Here is a 16,673-nt window from a genome sequence, read left to right as displayed (position 1 = left end):
TCAGGTGTATTGTGATTGTGATAGTATTGTGCCTCTGAGTACATGCAGAGTAAAACCAGTATTCTGTTGCTTTGTTGCTAACTGTTTATCTTCCAGGCAAGGAATTTTGGTTACCAGTTCCTGCTGAAGCCTGGGAACCCGACCTTGGACTTAACACAGAGACTGAGCAGAGCTCCTTTCTCCTCCCTTCCTCTCTTCCCTGGCAATGTGTGCCAAAACCTCCCAATGGCCTCTCCTTCCTACTGGGTGTGTGTGTGGATACAGTGACCTATAATTGAACCTGGTTTACTACCTTTAGGCATTCTTGTCAATTCCATTGTTACAGCTTCTTGAACTGATATTTTTCCTAATAAAATCATATTTAACTCGTACACAAGAGTGATGTAGTGAAGTGATTGGGGAAGTACCTGGCAAGACCTGACACACGCACAGCCCTGGTGAGTGCACTTCTGGTCACACAACACGTACAACAGGTTAAACAAAATATCATTTAAAATCAGTAATAAAAAACTTTTAAAACCGATCCTAAGTAACAAACACCTCTCCCCCATGTAGGTAGGAAGTTCTACAACCTTTCCTTAAAAATGAAAAGAGGAAAGCACGCCTCCATCTTGCAACATATCATTCCACAGTCAAGAAGGCCCCCAGTTCCAGAGGCAGCCGTTCATCTCATAGGATCTGATGGAATCTGAACCTGAGCCAAGGCAGATGAAGGAAGCCTTTAGTACCTGCCAGGTGGGGCAGGGCTTTGTCCTTTCCATCAGAGGATATGTCAGATCCATTAGATCAGGTATGTGCAAAAGGGTGGGGAGAGAAAGCACCCCAACCGAAGCCGAGCAGAATATCCCTGAGAAGGTTCCAGCACAAGGTGACACAGCCGTGCCGATTTGGGCCGAGAAGCTTGGTTAGTTCCTCTGGGACTGACAGCCCTACAGAGACTAATCCTTTGCTAGCCAAAGATGATGGCATAGCAAGCTTCTCCTGAGATACTGGTTTCCTGAGAAACAGACCTTTGTGGGAAGTGAGTCACTCACTCACTGGACTGGGGGTGAACTGAGACAAGACTCTCTCCCCACCCTCCGTCCCCTTCATGTCCCTCGTGGGTCCTTAGAAGCTGAAGTCTCGTCCTCTCTTCAAGCCAGTCTCTGCAGCTCCTCACGGGTGGGTATGAAATGCTTCTCATAACCAGAAAACACCGGAGCAGGTTGAATCATCTGTGGCGGGGCTGGCTCTGTTATTTCAAGAACGTCCGTCTCCTCCGGGGGCTTGGCCGGGGCCTGATATGGAGCCTCCTGCAAGAAACAGAGCTTGGCACTAGAAAAACTCAAGCCTCAGCAAGCCATTTTCAGAAATGGAACTGTTACGATCGTCACTTTCTTTAGGGTGGATTTTGCTTTAAATCTCCCCCTTATACCCTCTGGGTGGTTTGCTGTCACCAGGAATATATTATTCCAAAATGTTTTATTTAAATTTTCCCTTTTGTAACGTGTTTAAGCGTCAGGCTCCTTCGTGGTTCTATGTGGCCCTGAGGATAGGAATGGGAGATAACAATGACTGCTACTCTGGGATATAACAAAACAAAATAAAAGTTTATTTTTTAAGAAGCGTATTGGTTACATAAAAGTCGTTCTTAGTTCTTCTAGTTGCTTCATCCAAACTCATTCACACAGATCTCTTGTAAGGCTTCACACACAGCCTCTTTCTCTAGGCTCTATATTTCCCTCACAGAGAACTCCTCAGGCAGCACACAGCTAGCCTGTTTCCTTTTCACTCTCAATTCTTTCTCTCTCAGGCACGCACACAGTTTGCCTGCTTCAAATAGAGTGAATATATAGTCTCCCAGACACACTCAGTTCAGGCTTCCACTCAGGTTGCCTTTCCCTCCCAAATACATGAACACCCTCAGGCTGCACACAGCTCGCCTCTCTTGCCCTAACTGAACCTTTTTCTCTCCCTCAATAACTGAAAACTGCCTTCACTCCGCCCACTCTCTGTCATCAACCAATCATATCACTCACTCATCTCTCTCTTTCACCCCCCACTCTTCACCTATCTCACCAAACATTTAAAGACACATGCACCCATTTCTTGAAATCATTACAGGAACCCTCTCACCAGCAGATCTATTCATGACGAGGCAGGTCAGGGGAACTCACATTTGCCAAGAGAGTTAATGGCAGAAGGACAGCTTGCCCCTAGAAAGGGATAGCAGTGCGTGTGCTAACCCTAATGTTTTCTACAGCATTGTTTTAAAAAAAAAGGTAAGTCTGATGCCAGGATATTAAAGGATGTGTTAAGGTGTGCATGCATGGTACCCATCCTTTCTGGAAGGTTTGAAGATTTGGGCAAAAGCCCATTCCTGCAACTGCTATTAGGAGCGAGCAGGAGCATGAACCTCACCCCCATTCTGCAGTCACTCCATTGGCTACCTAGCAGCTACCGTGCTCAGTTCAAGGTATTGGTTATCACATACAAAACTCTTCACGGCTTTGCTCTGGCATACGTATGGGACCGCCTCCCTCCCTACGTTCCACCACGGCAGCTTCGCTCATCTGAACAGGGTCTCCTGCAGGTGCCACTCTGCACAGGGGTGAAGTCAACAGCAGCCCATACACAGACTTTCTCTGTGGTGGCCCCTACCCTATGGAACGGCCTGTCTGAGGAGATAGGAGACCCCCTCCCCACTCTCCTAGCTTTCCATAAACGATGCAAAACTAAATTATTCAAAAAGACTTTTGTATTGTAGGGAGGGGCTCTCAGATGCTTCGCTAATGAGTTAAGCCTTCACCACTATGTTACCTTACATACCAGCTGTTGTTTTAAATATGTGCTCCTGTGAGCTACCTGTGCTTCATGTGGTCTAATGTCAGCCCTAGAATTGCTTATGCTCTGTTTCAGCATTTCTTCAACTCTTGCTAATGCTATGTCTTTGTAAACTTGTGTTTATTTACCCTGTGGCCTTGCCTATGGAAATGGCCTTGAAATTGACTATACTGGTCTCACACTGTGTAATCTGCCTTGAGTCTCAGTGAGAAAGGTGGACTATAAATGACATAAATAAAAAAAATAATAAATACATTTCTTTACATTTAACTTTAACAGTACAGTCATGTACTTTGCTGGAATTTCCAAGAGCAAAAAGAACCAGAAACTTCTCACCTCCCCAATATCCGCCCCCCCCTCACAATACCAAATTGCTTCTTACCTTAGCAAGGGCTGCGCCCTGCACCCCCATCTTTACGAGAACAAGACTATGTCCTGGATCTGGAACCCTCTCCCAGCACCACAAGGGCAGAACTTTGTGGCAAAAGCTCAAGACCCTGTGGAGCAGAGAGATTATGCCGGGAGCTGCAAATGAGTTCTCAGCGGGGTGGGGAGGGAAGGGGGAACTTGTGCCTATGGCAAGCCCCAGCCAGCCCCAGATGCTGGGCAAGGCACTGCAGGACAAATCCACACCTCCACCCAAACTACCCCCTCCCCCAACACCCCTTTAGGATGTAGCACATACCGTGTACGCATAATGAGCATCACAACAACGGCAAGAAGGAGCAAGAATCCCACACTCAAGAGGACCGCTACGAAGATTTGCCAGTGGGCACCTGGAGGAGATTCCAAAGAGGGCATTGAGGTTATACTCACCATGCACTGAGTGTTCCTAGTTCTTCTTCCACCCCATATGAGCCAGTTCCTCACCCCTTACACAATCAAGAATCAAATTGCAGGTATATGCTCAAAAATGGAAAGGTGTGTAATATTTGTATATCTCTTCACAGAGAAAAGTGGTAATTGCTCCTAATTTCTTCTGGGTTTTTTTTCTTTTTCTCTTTTTTGGTAGATCCATGTTGTTTTTTCTCTTGCTGTCTTTTTATTAATTTGAAAAATTCTTTTAAATAAAAAATTGTTAAAATATAATATATACACACACACACTATTTTGCTACTACAGACTAACACGATTAACTCCTCTGGATCTAAAATTATATATATAAAGAATCAAATTGCAGGATTGGGCTATGCAGACTGGAGAGGGAACTTTGTTCAAGAACATGCACTATTATTTAATCAATCGATCGATTAATTAATTTATAGCCCACCCTCCCCGCAAGCGGGCTCAGGGCTGGTTACAGCAACAAATAAAATACGAGTAGAACAATAAAATCATAGGTTTCACAGACATACATCTCAGTGAATCAAGGCTCAACAGGCATAAATTCTAGTGTCCCCTTCACCCTTCCCTGCTCACCATATATAAGAGAGAGGGGGGAGGTGTGAGTTGGTATTCTATCACTGCTCATGGCCATATGGCTCCCCCACTAGTAGGAGACCAGCAGGGAGGCTGATTTGGTGGGTCTCAATGCTGGCCTCAACCATATGCCTGGCAGAACATCTCTGTCTTGCAGGCCCACTGAAAAGATACCGGATCTTGGCAGGCCCGAGTGTCCTCTGGAGGACACCAGAATGTGAAAGAAACAGAATCCTGGGTGGGGCTCTGCCCATCAGAGCAGGCTTGATGCTTACTGGCTCAGCTCGCCAGACACAGAAAACGGGTACAGGCCCTTTCCTCCATTCCTGGTGGCAGCCCTGGCTGCTGGGGACTCTTCTTCTTTGCAAGGGCCCCAAGGGGAAAACTGGTCCCAAGGCTGGAGGCTTCCCTGCCTGATCCGCAGAGCCCCGCTGCCCCGTGCTCCTCCCTGTCTCACAACCACAAGCTGGCTGAGCCGTACTTGGTTTAAACAGGGAAATTTTCAGCCACCCTCCTTACCATGAGTGCGGAAGTGGTGCACAGGGCTGGCGATGCCTTCCCCAGCAGAGGTGGAGCCCGTCATCCAGAGCTGGTAGGGCATTCCAGGCTCCAGGCCCTCGAGAGTGTAGCTCCTTTCTGTAGCACCAACTGCAATTGGAAAAGGAGAGTGTGAGCTACAGCAGGCTGCAGTCATCAGTCACACATGGGGAATGTGGACAAAGATCGCAAAGATTTAAAAAAACGTAAGACGAGAGAGTCACACACAGCCACCCCACCATTGTTTTACGGATGTCACTGGTACAGCAGTATTTTACCCCTGCATTTCTCTGGTTAAAGTCCTATGCAACAGGCCCAGATTCGATGCAACACAGAGCGGGCATCACTGATCTAAGCTGTCAACAGTTTTCCACGGGCATCACAGTCATCTGAGGAGAGCCAGTTTGGTGTAGTGGTTAAGAACAGCAGGACTCTAATCTGGAGAGCCAGGTTTGATTCCCCAACTCCTCCACTTGAAGCCAGCTGGGTGACCTTGGGCCAGTCACAGCTCTCTCAGAGCTCTCTCAGCCCCACCCACCTCACAGGGTGATTGTTGTTGTGGGGATAATAATAACATACTTTGTAAACCACTCCGAGTGGATGTTAAGTCATCCTGAAGGGCGGTATATAAATCAAATGTTGTTATTATTATCTTTGTTCCTGCCCCCTACCACCTTCTAAATAGTAGCCAGATGAAGTATTTTTTCCATATAATGGAGGGAAGAGGAAAGAGGCTCATTTTTAACTGTGAGTGCCTTTGAAAGAAAAGAAATTTGTTGTGCTTGGTCTCTAAGGCTCACAGCCAATTTTAACTTGCCGTTTGCAGCACCAAAGCAGCTACTCTTCACCCCTGCTGCAGTGTCTGGCTGCCTTCAGTGCTTCCTTTTTCTTCCTCATATTTCCTCAGCCAGAGAATGAGCAGGAGGAGAGAGTTGTGCACTTAGATGAATTAGTATTTTCCGTGAGCTCTGCCCCTTGACTCTATTGCTCCACCCTTTAACCCTTAGCTCTGTTCAAGACAGGCAGTCCCTCGGCTGTGTTTGTGTCCAGCCCTTGCCAGGTTTGTTCCTTCCAAGAGTTGGCACCTCTGGACAGAACCCACCTCTGGCACATTTGCCCTGCACCTGCCTTAAATGGAATGGCTGCTGATGGTGTTGGAACATATTGAGAAATTTTTTGAAGCTCTTGATTATCTTTGTACTTGATTATTACTACATTAATAACTGCCAGGATGAAGATTTGAAACAGGTGAATTTTCTGGTTTCCCGTCACAGTTATTACTCTTTACATAGAATTTTACTTGTTGGATCATCCTATGAAGAATTTTGAACTTTGAAATATTGCACCATTCAGAAAGATTGTATTTGAATTATAAAATTGGTTACTAGTTTAGACATTAATTTGTCATCTATAGGCACAAGCACTTTATATTTATATAAGAAAAAAATTTATATAAGAAAATTGTTATATACTTAGCACTTGGCACTTTGTTTGCCTATTGCAAAAGTGTTTTTGATGTGTTGCCTTTCACACATGTAACCATAATGGAATATATGCTTTTAAACATTACATATAAAGAGATTTTTAATAAATTGTATAAAATTACTTTTATTGTGGCATAAAATATTCTATATAGTAAGCATATCACGGCAATGGTTGTTTTTTGCATTTTGGCTGCACCACGTACCTGCAAATTGGACATCAAGTTTGTCTAGGGGCTTGTGTGTGCAGACTCCAATGCAGGACCTCGTATCACACCACAAAATTATGCACACATGTCATCTCTCTTGGGGTCTACGCACAAATGCATTCTCACTCAACTAGCACTCTGCTATATCCAAATTGTAACTAATCTAGGCCAACTCCTTGCATCAAGGCACGGCCATACACAAAATAGCCCAGATGACCTCTAGACAACAGAACATTGCAAGCAGAGAGTTTTATGCCTGCAGGAAAGATGCCTGCAGAGAAAACAGTTCTAGGTCACTCAAGGAAGTGAGCCCAGCTGCATGCTGCAAGTAATGCTTCTATTGGAATGATACTACAATTCCAGAGAAATGCTGTTTAGCTGTCCTATGTGCAACTAAGATACAACTGGATGCAGGTATCTGAACGAGGACTTTGATGCAGCCCATCTCTTCCCCGTCCCCACTCCTGGCAACTCACTGGGGCTGTACACTTTGGGGCTCCTGGAGGTGGGAGGCTTCAGGTAGATTGTGTAGTGTGTGAGGAGCCCACTCCGATTTGCCAAGGGAATCTCTTCCCAGGAGATGAGTGAGACTGTTGAAGAAATGCTTCTGTCCTGCACTGCATGGGGTCCAGCAGATGGAACTGCAAAGAGAAAGGAGTAAAGGCAGGCCAGAGTTAGAAAGAACAAGAAGAAACTCCAGTACAAATAGGGGAGGAAGTGGGGGTTCAGTTTCCGGAAGCAGAGCCACAGGGAAATAGAAGCGGAAAAGAGCAAGAGTCCAGTAGCACCTATAAGACTAACAAAATTGGTGGTAGGGTAGGAGCTTTCATGAGTAAGGAAAGCTCCAACCCTACCACAAATGTTGTTAGTCTTATAGGTGCTACTGGACTCTTGCTCTTTTCCACTGCTACACACAGACTAACACTGTTACCCATCTTGATCTATCTCCAAGGAAAATAAAAAGAACTTCTACCTTGCTACATATCTACATTTATTTATTATGGTACATTTCTGTTGGATGTGTGAGATATTTGGAGGATTTTCTGCTTTTGAACAGATTTTAAAATGTTCAGGCAAAGCTCAAGCATTATTATCTAAACTATTAATTATCTAAATAAAATTAGACATGGTAGAAGATGTCATCTTTGGAGGCCCTGCTTCGAGTGCCTCTGCCCTCTGATATTAAGCTTGTGGTAACCTGGGAAAGGGCCTGCTCAAAACTTTGGAAGTCACTTGTCCCCTTCTGTTGCCATCTTCTGCCAGTGGGTGAAGAGTTTTTTGTTTTGTTTGTCATTTCCCCCTCCCTTCCCAATGTTTTAACTGCTGATTTCCTCTTTCATATTTATTTTAAGCTTTGGTTTTAAATTATTTTAATGATGGATTTGTATGTTGGTTTTAGTGACTTCTGAGATTGTTTTAACCTTAGTGGCCCTATTGGGGCAGAAAGAATAGGGTCCAATAGGGCCTTAGTGGCCCTATTGGGGCAGAAAGAAGGGGTACAAATTTCATTAATAAAATAATGTTAATAATAAGAGAAAAAAGTTTAAATGGAGAAGGAGTTTAAAGAAGAAAGTTGGTCTTATCTATCGAAACTGAACATCATTCTTGGTGTGTGTTATTTTTAAAGTAAAAAATGTGAAGATGTTGCTCTCTGATGGTATTACAGACAAGAATAAGTGAGATGCAATGTAAATTATGCTAGGTGTTTGTTTTTTTAAAGAACATATATAGCTTGTTGGCCTTATTGGACCAAAAAACATGTGCCAATCATGGGAGAGATTTCGTTTGCTTTTAGAGGTGGTTGTGTTACTTTTTTTTAAAAGGACTATGTAAATAAAGAATACCATATTTGAGTATGGAACCTTTTCACAACAGCTAAGATATTGATGTTCACTAAAAAGAGAAAGAAATTAATGCTTCAAGCCAAGCAGAAACATACCTATGTCCTCCTATATTTTGGCGCCCCAAACTGAACACAATACTTTAAGCGAGGTCTACCCAGAGCAGAGTAGAGCGATACCATCACTTCTTGTGATCTGAACACTATGCTTCTGTTGATACAGCCCAAAACCGCATTTGCCTTTTTAGCTACCATATCACACTGCTGACTCATGTTCAGTGTATGGTCTACTGAGACCCCTAGATCCTTTATGCACATACTACTGCCAAGCAAGTCTCCCCCATCCTACAATTGTGCATTTGATTATGATGCAGAACTTGGCATTTATCTCTGCTCAAATTCATTTTATTTGTTTTAGCCCAGTTTTCCAGCCTGTTAAGATCATCCTGTATCCTGGCTCTGTCTTTTACTATTTGCTATCCGTGCCAATTTAGTATCATCTACAAATTTAATAAGCATTCCCTCTATTTCTTCATCCAAATCATTTATAAAAATGTTGAACAGAACAGGTTCCACGACTGATCCCTGAGGCACTCCACTTGCCACTCTCCTCCAAGAGGATGAGGAACCATTAACTAGCACTCTTTGGGTGTGATCTGTCAACCAGTTACAGATCCACCTAACAGTAACAGGCTCAAACCACGTTTTACCAACATGTACCCAGGCTAGTCCTCGCAGTATCCCTAATGGAAGGATGACCGTAGAGCACCTTTGTCTCATCAAGCTGGGACTATAGGTCACAAGATGGGACTGGAGGTAGCAGAAAAGGACCCCCCCCCCTTTTGAACATTTCTCATATTAAAACCAAGCACAGCCACTATCATTAGGATTACCTCCTTCCTGGAAGTAGGCTCGAACAGGAGCTGAGGAGTTGCTTCCTTGAGCATAGACCGCATAAACAGACACAAGGTAAGGTTCCTTGGGTCGAAAGTCACCTGGGAAGAGGGAACAAAGAGACAAGTGGAGCAAGAGGAGGGGTGCAGCCTGGGGCCACTGCCCAAGATGAGCACCTCTCTGGCATAAGCCAGCTCCTTGCCCCCCTTCCTGCCTCTTCATCTCCTCCTCCAGGGCGCAGGCAACGAGTGTGTGCCCCCCTCCCCCAGCCCCACTCACCTCTCAGCAGAACGGTGCTGCAGCCGACAGGCCTGCGCGTCCAGTTCAACAGCTCACTGGAAACCTCTTCTCTCCACTCCACCACATACTGCTCAGGCTGGGCTGCCCCCGCGCTTGGGCTGAACTTCCAAGTCACGTTGAGACCCAGGCTCCGGATGGGCAGCACACGAACCTCCCACGGGCCTGGGAGATCTGGGGAAGGGGGAAACACAGGGGTCAAATGACCAAGTAAAATAGAAAATATATTCCAAATAGATATTTATTATCAGTGTACACAAAATTTAAGTTAAAAACATAGGACCTGAATAGCAGGCTACATGCGTAGCCAGTTTGCTGTGACAGCCAATTTGGTGTCGTGGTTAAGAACAGCAGGACTCTAATCTGGAGAGCCGGGTTTGATTCCCCACTCCTCCACTTGAAGCCAGCTGGGTGACCTTGGGTCAGTCACAGCTCTCTCAGAGCTCTCTCAGCCCCACCCACCTCACAGGGGGATTGTTGTTGTGGGGATAATAATGGCATACTTTGTAAACCGCTCTGAGTGGGAATTAAGTTGTCCTGAAGGGCGGTATATAAATTGAGAGCCATAGCTCTCGAAAGGTTATGCTACAATAAAGGTGGTTAGTCTTAAAGGCGCTACTGGACTCTTTACTATTTTGCAACTACAGACTAACACGGCTCCCTCCTCCAGAAGGTGACTTGAATCCTTCTCTCTGCCATTTATCCTCACAACTACCCTGTGATGTAGGTTAGGCTGAAAGTGTCTGCCTGGCCCCACGTCACTGAGTGAGCTTCCATGGCAGAGTTGGGGATTCAAACCTGGTTTTCCCAAATCCTATTCCAGTTCCCTAGCCACTACACTGTGACCCTGACCGATTGTTAGGCTTGCATGCCCCCTCTCCCGCTTCCCCGGCACATTGGGATTGACAAGCAAAATGTTCAACTTCCAATTAGCTGTAACAAATTAAGCCTGGTAAAGATGGCTATTTGCTAAGGTTCCCTTGGGCAGGAAGTATATAGATACATTGGGGCATGCCCTGCTTAGATTACTGCAATGTGTTCTTTGTGGGGCTGCCCTTGAAGACTGTCTGGAAGCTGCACTTGGTGTACAATGCTGTGGCCAGAACGTTGACTGGAGTGGGTCATCTCATTCCAATCTTGTTCCCTCTACACTGGCTCCCAACTTGCTTCTGGACCCAATTCAAGGTTCTGGTATTGACCTTGAAAGCCCTCTAGGGCTTCGGACCAGCATAGATTAAGGACTGCCTTCTCCCATATGAACCTACCCACCAACTCTGGTTATCTTTGGAGGCCTTGCTTCGGGTGCCCCTGCCATCTAAGGCAACCCAGGAGAGAGCCTTCTCAGTTGTGGCACTGAACTTTGGACCCCCACCCTGACATTGTCTACTAACAATGGGTGAAGCCTTTTTTTTTGTTTCATTTGGTGTACCACCAGTAAAACTCTTATTGGCCCTCCTCCATGGTTGTGTGTGTGTTTGTGTGTAAGTTTATATATTCTTACTGTATTTTCACATACTCATTTTAAATATTTTCATGTTTTAGATTTGCTTGCTCTCACAGATCACTCTGTGAAATTATAATTGTCTAAATATATTTTCACTGTAATAACAACAACAGTAACAATTGTTGTTCTTTTGCTCTTTATAAAGCTGTGGCCTGAATAGAATGGGGAAGATAACTGCAACAGTCCTGCTGGGATCTCGTTCAACAGACTGTCTTTCGTGGCTCATAGAAGAGGCACTCACCAAATTAGAACCCAGATCCCCTTGCATGGTGGAGGGGGAGACACACTGATCTAGTAACAGGGGCATCCACACAACGGTGGCAGGCTCAGGCAAGTGGAAGGCAGGTTATCACTATGGCAGAATACTTTGGAGGAGCAGGTAAAACGCCATTGGCCCATTCTGTCACCTACGCCTGCCAAGCTGGAAGATGCAATCTCACCCTCTGATCAGTGGTGCATGTGGCCCATCTGTGCTGCAGAGAGCAAGCAACCAGCTCCTTCCTGCGTGCAGCTGCTACCATGCTAGTGTCTGCCTGCCAGAAGCCTTAAATCAGAGACTCTCCAGTGCCTGACATATTTATTTACAGCATGCTACTCCTCCCGGCCAGACTAGCAGTGACTAGGACACAATCGGCATGTGTAATTCATTGCATTGCAGGCAAGCAGTGCTGCAGTCCCGCCACATGGGCTGGCTGCAAGAATGAGGAAGAGGTGACCTGCTCTGCTTCCTTGCTGCAGGAAGAGCACGGGCCCCAACAGATGGGACTCCCTTGTGGGCAGGATGTGGGTAGGTAAGAAGCAGACAGCACCGACCTCTCCCCCTTCGGGGAAAATGACACAACTTTCCTCTTGTGCGGGAGGAAATGCGGCAAGCAAATGAGGGTGGGAAAGGGCCCCACCAGACTGCACTGTGGTCTTGCCTCTTACCTGTCTGTTCCAAGCTGAGGATAGCAGGTGGCGTCTTCCCAGCAGAATTGCATGCTGAGACCTGAGCATAGCTGGCAGAGGCAGGGACAGAAACATTGCAGCAAACGCACACTAAACTGGCCACAATGGTCTTGTGGTTGTCCAAGAAGTCCACAGCATAGTTCAGGATGTTCCCTCTGGCTGTGTCTTGATCGAGAGCCTGTAACATAGTGGGGACATGTGTGGAAGAGATAGGAGTTCCCAGGTCAAGAAAACTGCTACCCAAACCCATGTGGGAATAGCCCTCACACAACCAAGGCATGCATGGGGCTGCCCCTTTTGAATGGACGTACCGTCCTGAGCCCTGAATGCACTGCATGAAAGCCAGAAATTCAACAGGCACAGCTTTTCTGAGAAATACAGAAATAATAGCATCCATACCAGCTGAATCTCTGCCTGCCCTGCAACTGCTAAAGGGACACCAGCTTACAAGTCAAAGACCAACAACGCAGGATTTTATTAAGGGCAGCTGCTGTTCATTTCATATCAAGTGTCCCTCCACCAAAAACACTTAGGGCCATCTACAGCAGAAGGGCCAGCAGGCTTCTGGCCAATACTGGTTCCCCCAGGAGACTGTCCAGGCAAGACACTGCTGACCCCTGCTTCAGGGAACTCTGAGAAACGCTGCTCAGCTACTCTGAAGAGGAAGAGAAGGCCAAACGGCTGCAGAAAGAACCCGGGCGGCGGGGGGGGGGGGGGGAGTCTCAGTGTTTGCAGAAGTCCCAGGGCAGCTGCCCTTAAGGGAGGAGGAAATCTAGAAGAAATGTGCAAATCTTAGCAAGGGCACTCAGAAAATGAGCAAGCCCACGAACCCTTTTAGAAGTCTGCCTGCTTACACGCATGTTTGTGGCTGAATTTCACTGAATAAAGCAAATCCTCTTGGAAGGTTTGTTCACTAGCCCAAGGAGGTAATCAGTACAGGTAACATTTGAATGCTGGTTTGAGTGGACTGGCCTCTGTTAAAGCTCTCAGGTGTCAAGGGCTTTGGAGATCAGAGCACAAAACCTCTACAGATCAGCCTAAGAGCACACTGACCATTGAAACTCTGGACATACAACACAACCACTATGTTTTTAGAAGCATCCTGCTGAAGCCACTCAGCTCAGGTCTAAATAGCATTTATTGCAGAATTGCTTTTCTAGGGCTGCCAAGATGCCTGGGGGAAAAAATGTCCTGACTTTTTAACAGAGGCTTAATGGGTGGTTATTTACTACCATGCCATGAAAAACTTCAGCCTCTCATTTCCATATATTCTAAGGGACAGGACATTTCTTGCCAGGCCTGTGGGCAACCCTAAAAACAGCTGTCTACAAGTCTGACCCAAGGAAAGGGTTTTCTTCTGCCAATCAAATGCCACACCTTCCAGAGAGATCAGATCCAAAGCAAAGAGATCTGCGAGAGATTTGCTCCCAGATCTCAGCAGCCAACACAGGCAATGCGATGCTCTCCAACAATGCACTCAGGTAGTACCAGGTCTATGGGGAAGGCGCCCATCGAGCGACTGACTGCAGGAGTCAGCAGGTCTAGGGACACGTCTAGCATTCTTTGTTCCCACAGACTGTAGGTTCAAAAGCTAGATACACAGAAAGGACGCAGTTTAACTGTGCCCTTGTGCAACTGGGGAAGTTAAAACTGCTGAGCATGTCTTATAGCATTGCCCGTTGTGATCTTCGATATGATTTCTTTAGTTCTATTCTCCAAAAAAATTCCAGGTAGATCTGAAGCATTATGTATTTCCTGCCTCCGCTCAGACCATGACTGTTGGATAATGGATAAAGCTCTGATCCCCTCTCCATCTCCCCTGGAAAGGCTTTCAACTTTAAAAAAAAACCGTTTCAGATGCTAAGCTCATTTACCCTTTTGACTGTTTATTTGGTGTCTATTCCCGCCCCCCACCTTTAAAACCAATTTGTTTTTAGATTTAAACAGGGCTTTTTTTCTGGGAAAAGAGGTGGTGGAACTCAGTGGGTTGCCCTCAGAGAAAACGGTCACATGGCTGGTGGCCCCGCCCCCTGATCTCCAGACAGAGGGGAGTTGAGATTGCCCCCCGCGCCGCAGTTTGGCGCGGAGGGCAATCTCAACTCCCCTCCGTCTGGAGATCAGGGGGCGGGGCCACCAGCCATGTGACCATTTTCAAGAGGTTCCGGAACTTCTGTTCCACCGCGTTCCCCCTGAAAAAAAGCCCTGGATTTAAAACATAAACAGGAGCAGAAGGGACTTTTTAATCGCCACGAGGGACAGCTGATCCACTCTGTGGAACCAACTTCTTCTGGAGACAGGAAGTCATGCTTCCTCCAAAGCTCCGCTCACTTCAGGAGGTGGCCTGGCTGGGCACCCACCACGGGCTGCCCATTCAAGACAGGGACGCCGTTTTAGCTCATCTCCAAAAATCTACATTCTGACCCAATCCTGGAGAAACTGGCCTGGCTTGTGCATCGGTCATAAGGAAGATGCATTCTTGATTTTTTCTGTTTTTTACTGGTTTTGGATTGTGAAGGTTTATGGCCATATACAATAAATTCAAAGAAAGATGTAGATAAAGAGTCCACCTGACCTTCCACAGAAGGTGGCGCTTTTGTTCCGGATTCTCTGGAAGATTAACTTTCTGCCACACGTCCAGCTGGCCCAATGGAGCTGTGGGCAACAGAGAGGTGCAAGGTGATTAGTGAGAGTCAACAGAACAGCAGGACTATCACAGAAGCTCTCAAAAACAGTCAAGGTGAAAAGCAGGTTAATAAAGATCAGAAATATATCCTGCACAATAGTAAAGAGTCCAGTAGCACCTTTAAGACTAACCAACTTTATTGTAGCACAAGCTTTTGAGAACCACAGCTCCCTTCATCAGATGCATCTGACGAAGAGAGCTGCGGTTCTCGAAAGCTTATGCCACTATAAAGTTGGTTAGTCTTAAGGGTGCTACTGGACTCTTTACTATTTGGCTACTACAGACTAACACGGCTAACTCCTCTGGATCTATACCCTGCACACTCTGCTTATCCCATGTGGATGTAAAATAACTTGGCCCAATCAAGGATTTCCCTATGAGTTGATCCATTTTTATCCAGCCCTTCCTCCAAAGAGTTGAGGGCAGCACACACAGTTCTCCTTCCTCCATTTCATCCTCACAACCACCACGTACATGAACTTTAGACCGACTGTGCACAGGCAGCCAAAAGTCACCTAGCAAAGTGGGGATTTGAACTCAGATCACCCACATTCTAGCCACATATCAGCCACACTGGCCACATTCTGTACACCACACAGAGACACACACATGAGCCACACCCCAGCCACTTCCTAAGGCTGCAGAGCACTTCTGGAATTCTGAAAGCGTAATTGGCACTACCACAAAAGAACTCAAGTGCAGAGGAAGGCTGATCGTAGAACACCAAGTCCAGCATCTGCCTATGAAAGCGGGAGCTGCTGCCCCCCAGCAGGCGCTCTCAGCCGATGCAAGGGGGGGTGCCTCTTGGGCTCTTAAAGGGTCTCCTTTCTTCCAAGAAGGAATGGAAAAGCCTGGCGTGGCTCTTTGCTTTGAGAAAGAGATGTTGTTTGGTTTCAGTTTCCAAAGAAAGGGAAGGATTTGCACAACCACAGGAAGAGATTTCCAAGCTCAGCAACTTCAGAAAACTTCTCTCTGTGGCGTCTGCCCGAGCTCAAATGCTGAGCTAGTCAGCTGGCAGGAGGCAACCTGAATTGCCTTGTTTTTCTGCAGTAGAAAAGAACAAGAGTCCAGTAGCTCCTGTAAGACTAATAAAATCTGTGATAAGAGTATAAGCTTTTGTGAGTCACAGCCCACTTCTTCAGATATATCCTACCACATACATCTGAAGAAGTGAGCTATGGCTCATGAAAGCTCCTACCCTACCACAAATTTTGTTAGTCTTAGAAGTGCTACTGGACTCTTCTCTTTCCTATTGCTACAGACAGACTAACACAGCTACCCATCTTGTTTTTTCTGTTCCACTCAAGATAGCTTGAATTTTCTCTCCAAGACCTGAGAAGCAAGCAATCACCAGGAACGACACCGGCAAGTATCACAGCACCTCCAGGCACCAAGCTGGGGATTGTTGCTCTAGAGGAGCAGCAGGTAAACCCCCACAATCAACCTGAAGATTCTGCGCTCAGGGCAAAAACTCACTGACCTGTAAGATTTTAATGGAAAAGCCGGGTACAAATATTTTACTTAATACAATAAATCTCAAAGCACAGCAGGTGTCTGCAATCTTGCGCATCAGCTCTGATTCAACCACCTCTCTTTCTAATGAGAATGGGGCTCCTGCTTCCCCCGGAGCTGCACTCACCAGCCTCAGGGGTCCTGAAGGGTTGGGGAGGGCTCCATTCACTCCAGAAACCCTGGCCATCTCCTGGGAAGCAACGGGCCTGCACCTCGTACAACGTGAACGGATCCAGGTCTTCAAGTTCGTGGCCTTCTTGGGACACGTCCTCCGCATCCAGCTGGGAAGAAAATAGAAGGATGATGGGTCTAGGTAGACATGGCAGGGCAGAGAGGAAGGGGCTGGGATTCCACAGCAGGAAGGCTGCAATGGTACATCCGGCAAGCATTAGGAGAGAAACGAAAATTTGGTGGAGGACAGCCGCTGTGATCTTCTACTGCAGCAAAAATAAAGCGGGGTCTTCTAGCATCTGCCAAGTCTTTATCCCAGCAGAAGCATCACGAGCCAGGTCCGAGTGCGGATGCA

General features: G+C 46.4%; 1 protein-coding gene across 5 annotated transcripts in view; it reads right to left on the bottom strand.

Moving 5' to 3' along the window:
• Window positions 1-524: 524 nt before the first annotated feature.
• The window catches only part of IL27RA (interleukin 27 receptor subunit alpha), a 33,093-nt gene continuing 16,944 nt past the window's right edge, over window positions 525-16,673 (bottom strand). For 4 of the 5 annotated variants that reach the window (XM_055003561.1, XM_055003562.1, XM_055003560.1 and 1 more), the window contains 10 exons: window positions 16,275-16,428; window positions 14,525-14,604; window positions 11,932-12,130; window positions 9,483-9,674; window positions 9,203-9,304; window positions 6,946-7,110; window positions 4,762-4,890; window positions 3,509-3,599; window positions 3,206-3,320; window positions 525-1,292 (listed from right to left, as the gene is read on the bottom strand). In XM_055003561.1, coding sequence (XP_054859536.1) covers window positions 1,134-1,292; window positions 3,206-3,320; window positions 3,509-3,599; window positions 4,762-4,890; window positions 6,946-7,110; window positions 9,203-9,304; window positions 9,483-9,674; window positions 11,932-12,130; window positions 14,525-14,604; window positions 16,275-16,428 — 1,386 coding nt within the window. In that variant the 3' untranslated portion in view covers window positions 525-1,133. Of the gene's footprint in view, window positions 1,293-2,115; window positions 2,196-3,205; window positions 3,321-3,508; window positions 3,600-4,761; window positions 4,891-6,945; window positions 7,111-9,202; window positions 9,305-9,482; window positions 9,675-11,931; window positions 12,131-14,524; window positions 14,605-16,274; window positions 16,429-16,673 lie in introns of all 5 variants that reach the window. The other variant, XM_055003564.1, reaches the window with a different exon arrangement.

This window comes from Eublepharis macularius, chromosome 19 (assembly GCF_028583425.1).
Source record: "Eublepharis macularius isolate TG4126 chromosome 19, MPM_Emac_v1.0, whole genome shotgun sequence".
Lineage (NCBI taxonomy): Eukaryota > Metazoa > Chordata > Lepidosauria > Squamata > Eublepharidae > Eublepharis > Eublepharis macularius.
This window is presented reverse-complemented; position numbering and strand designations above follow the sequence as displayed.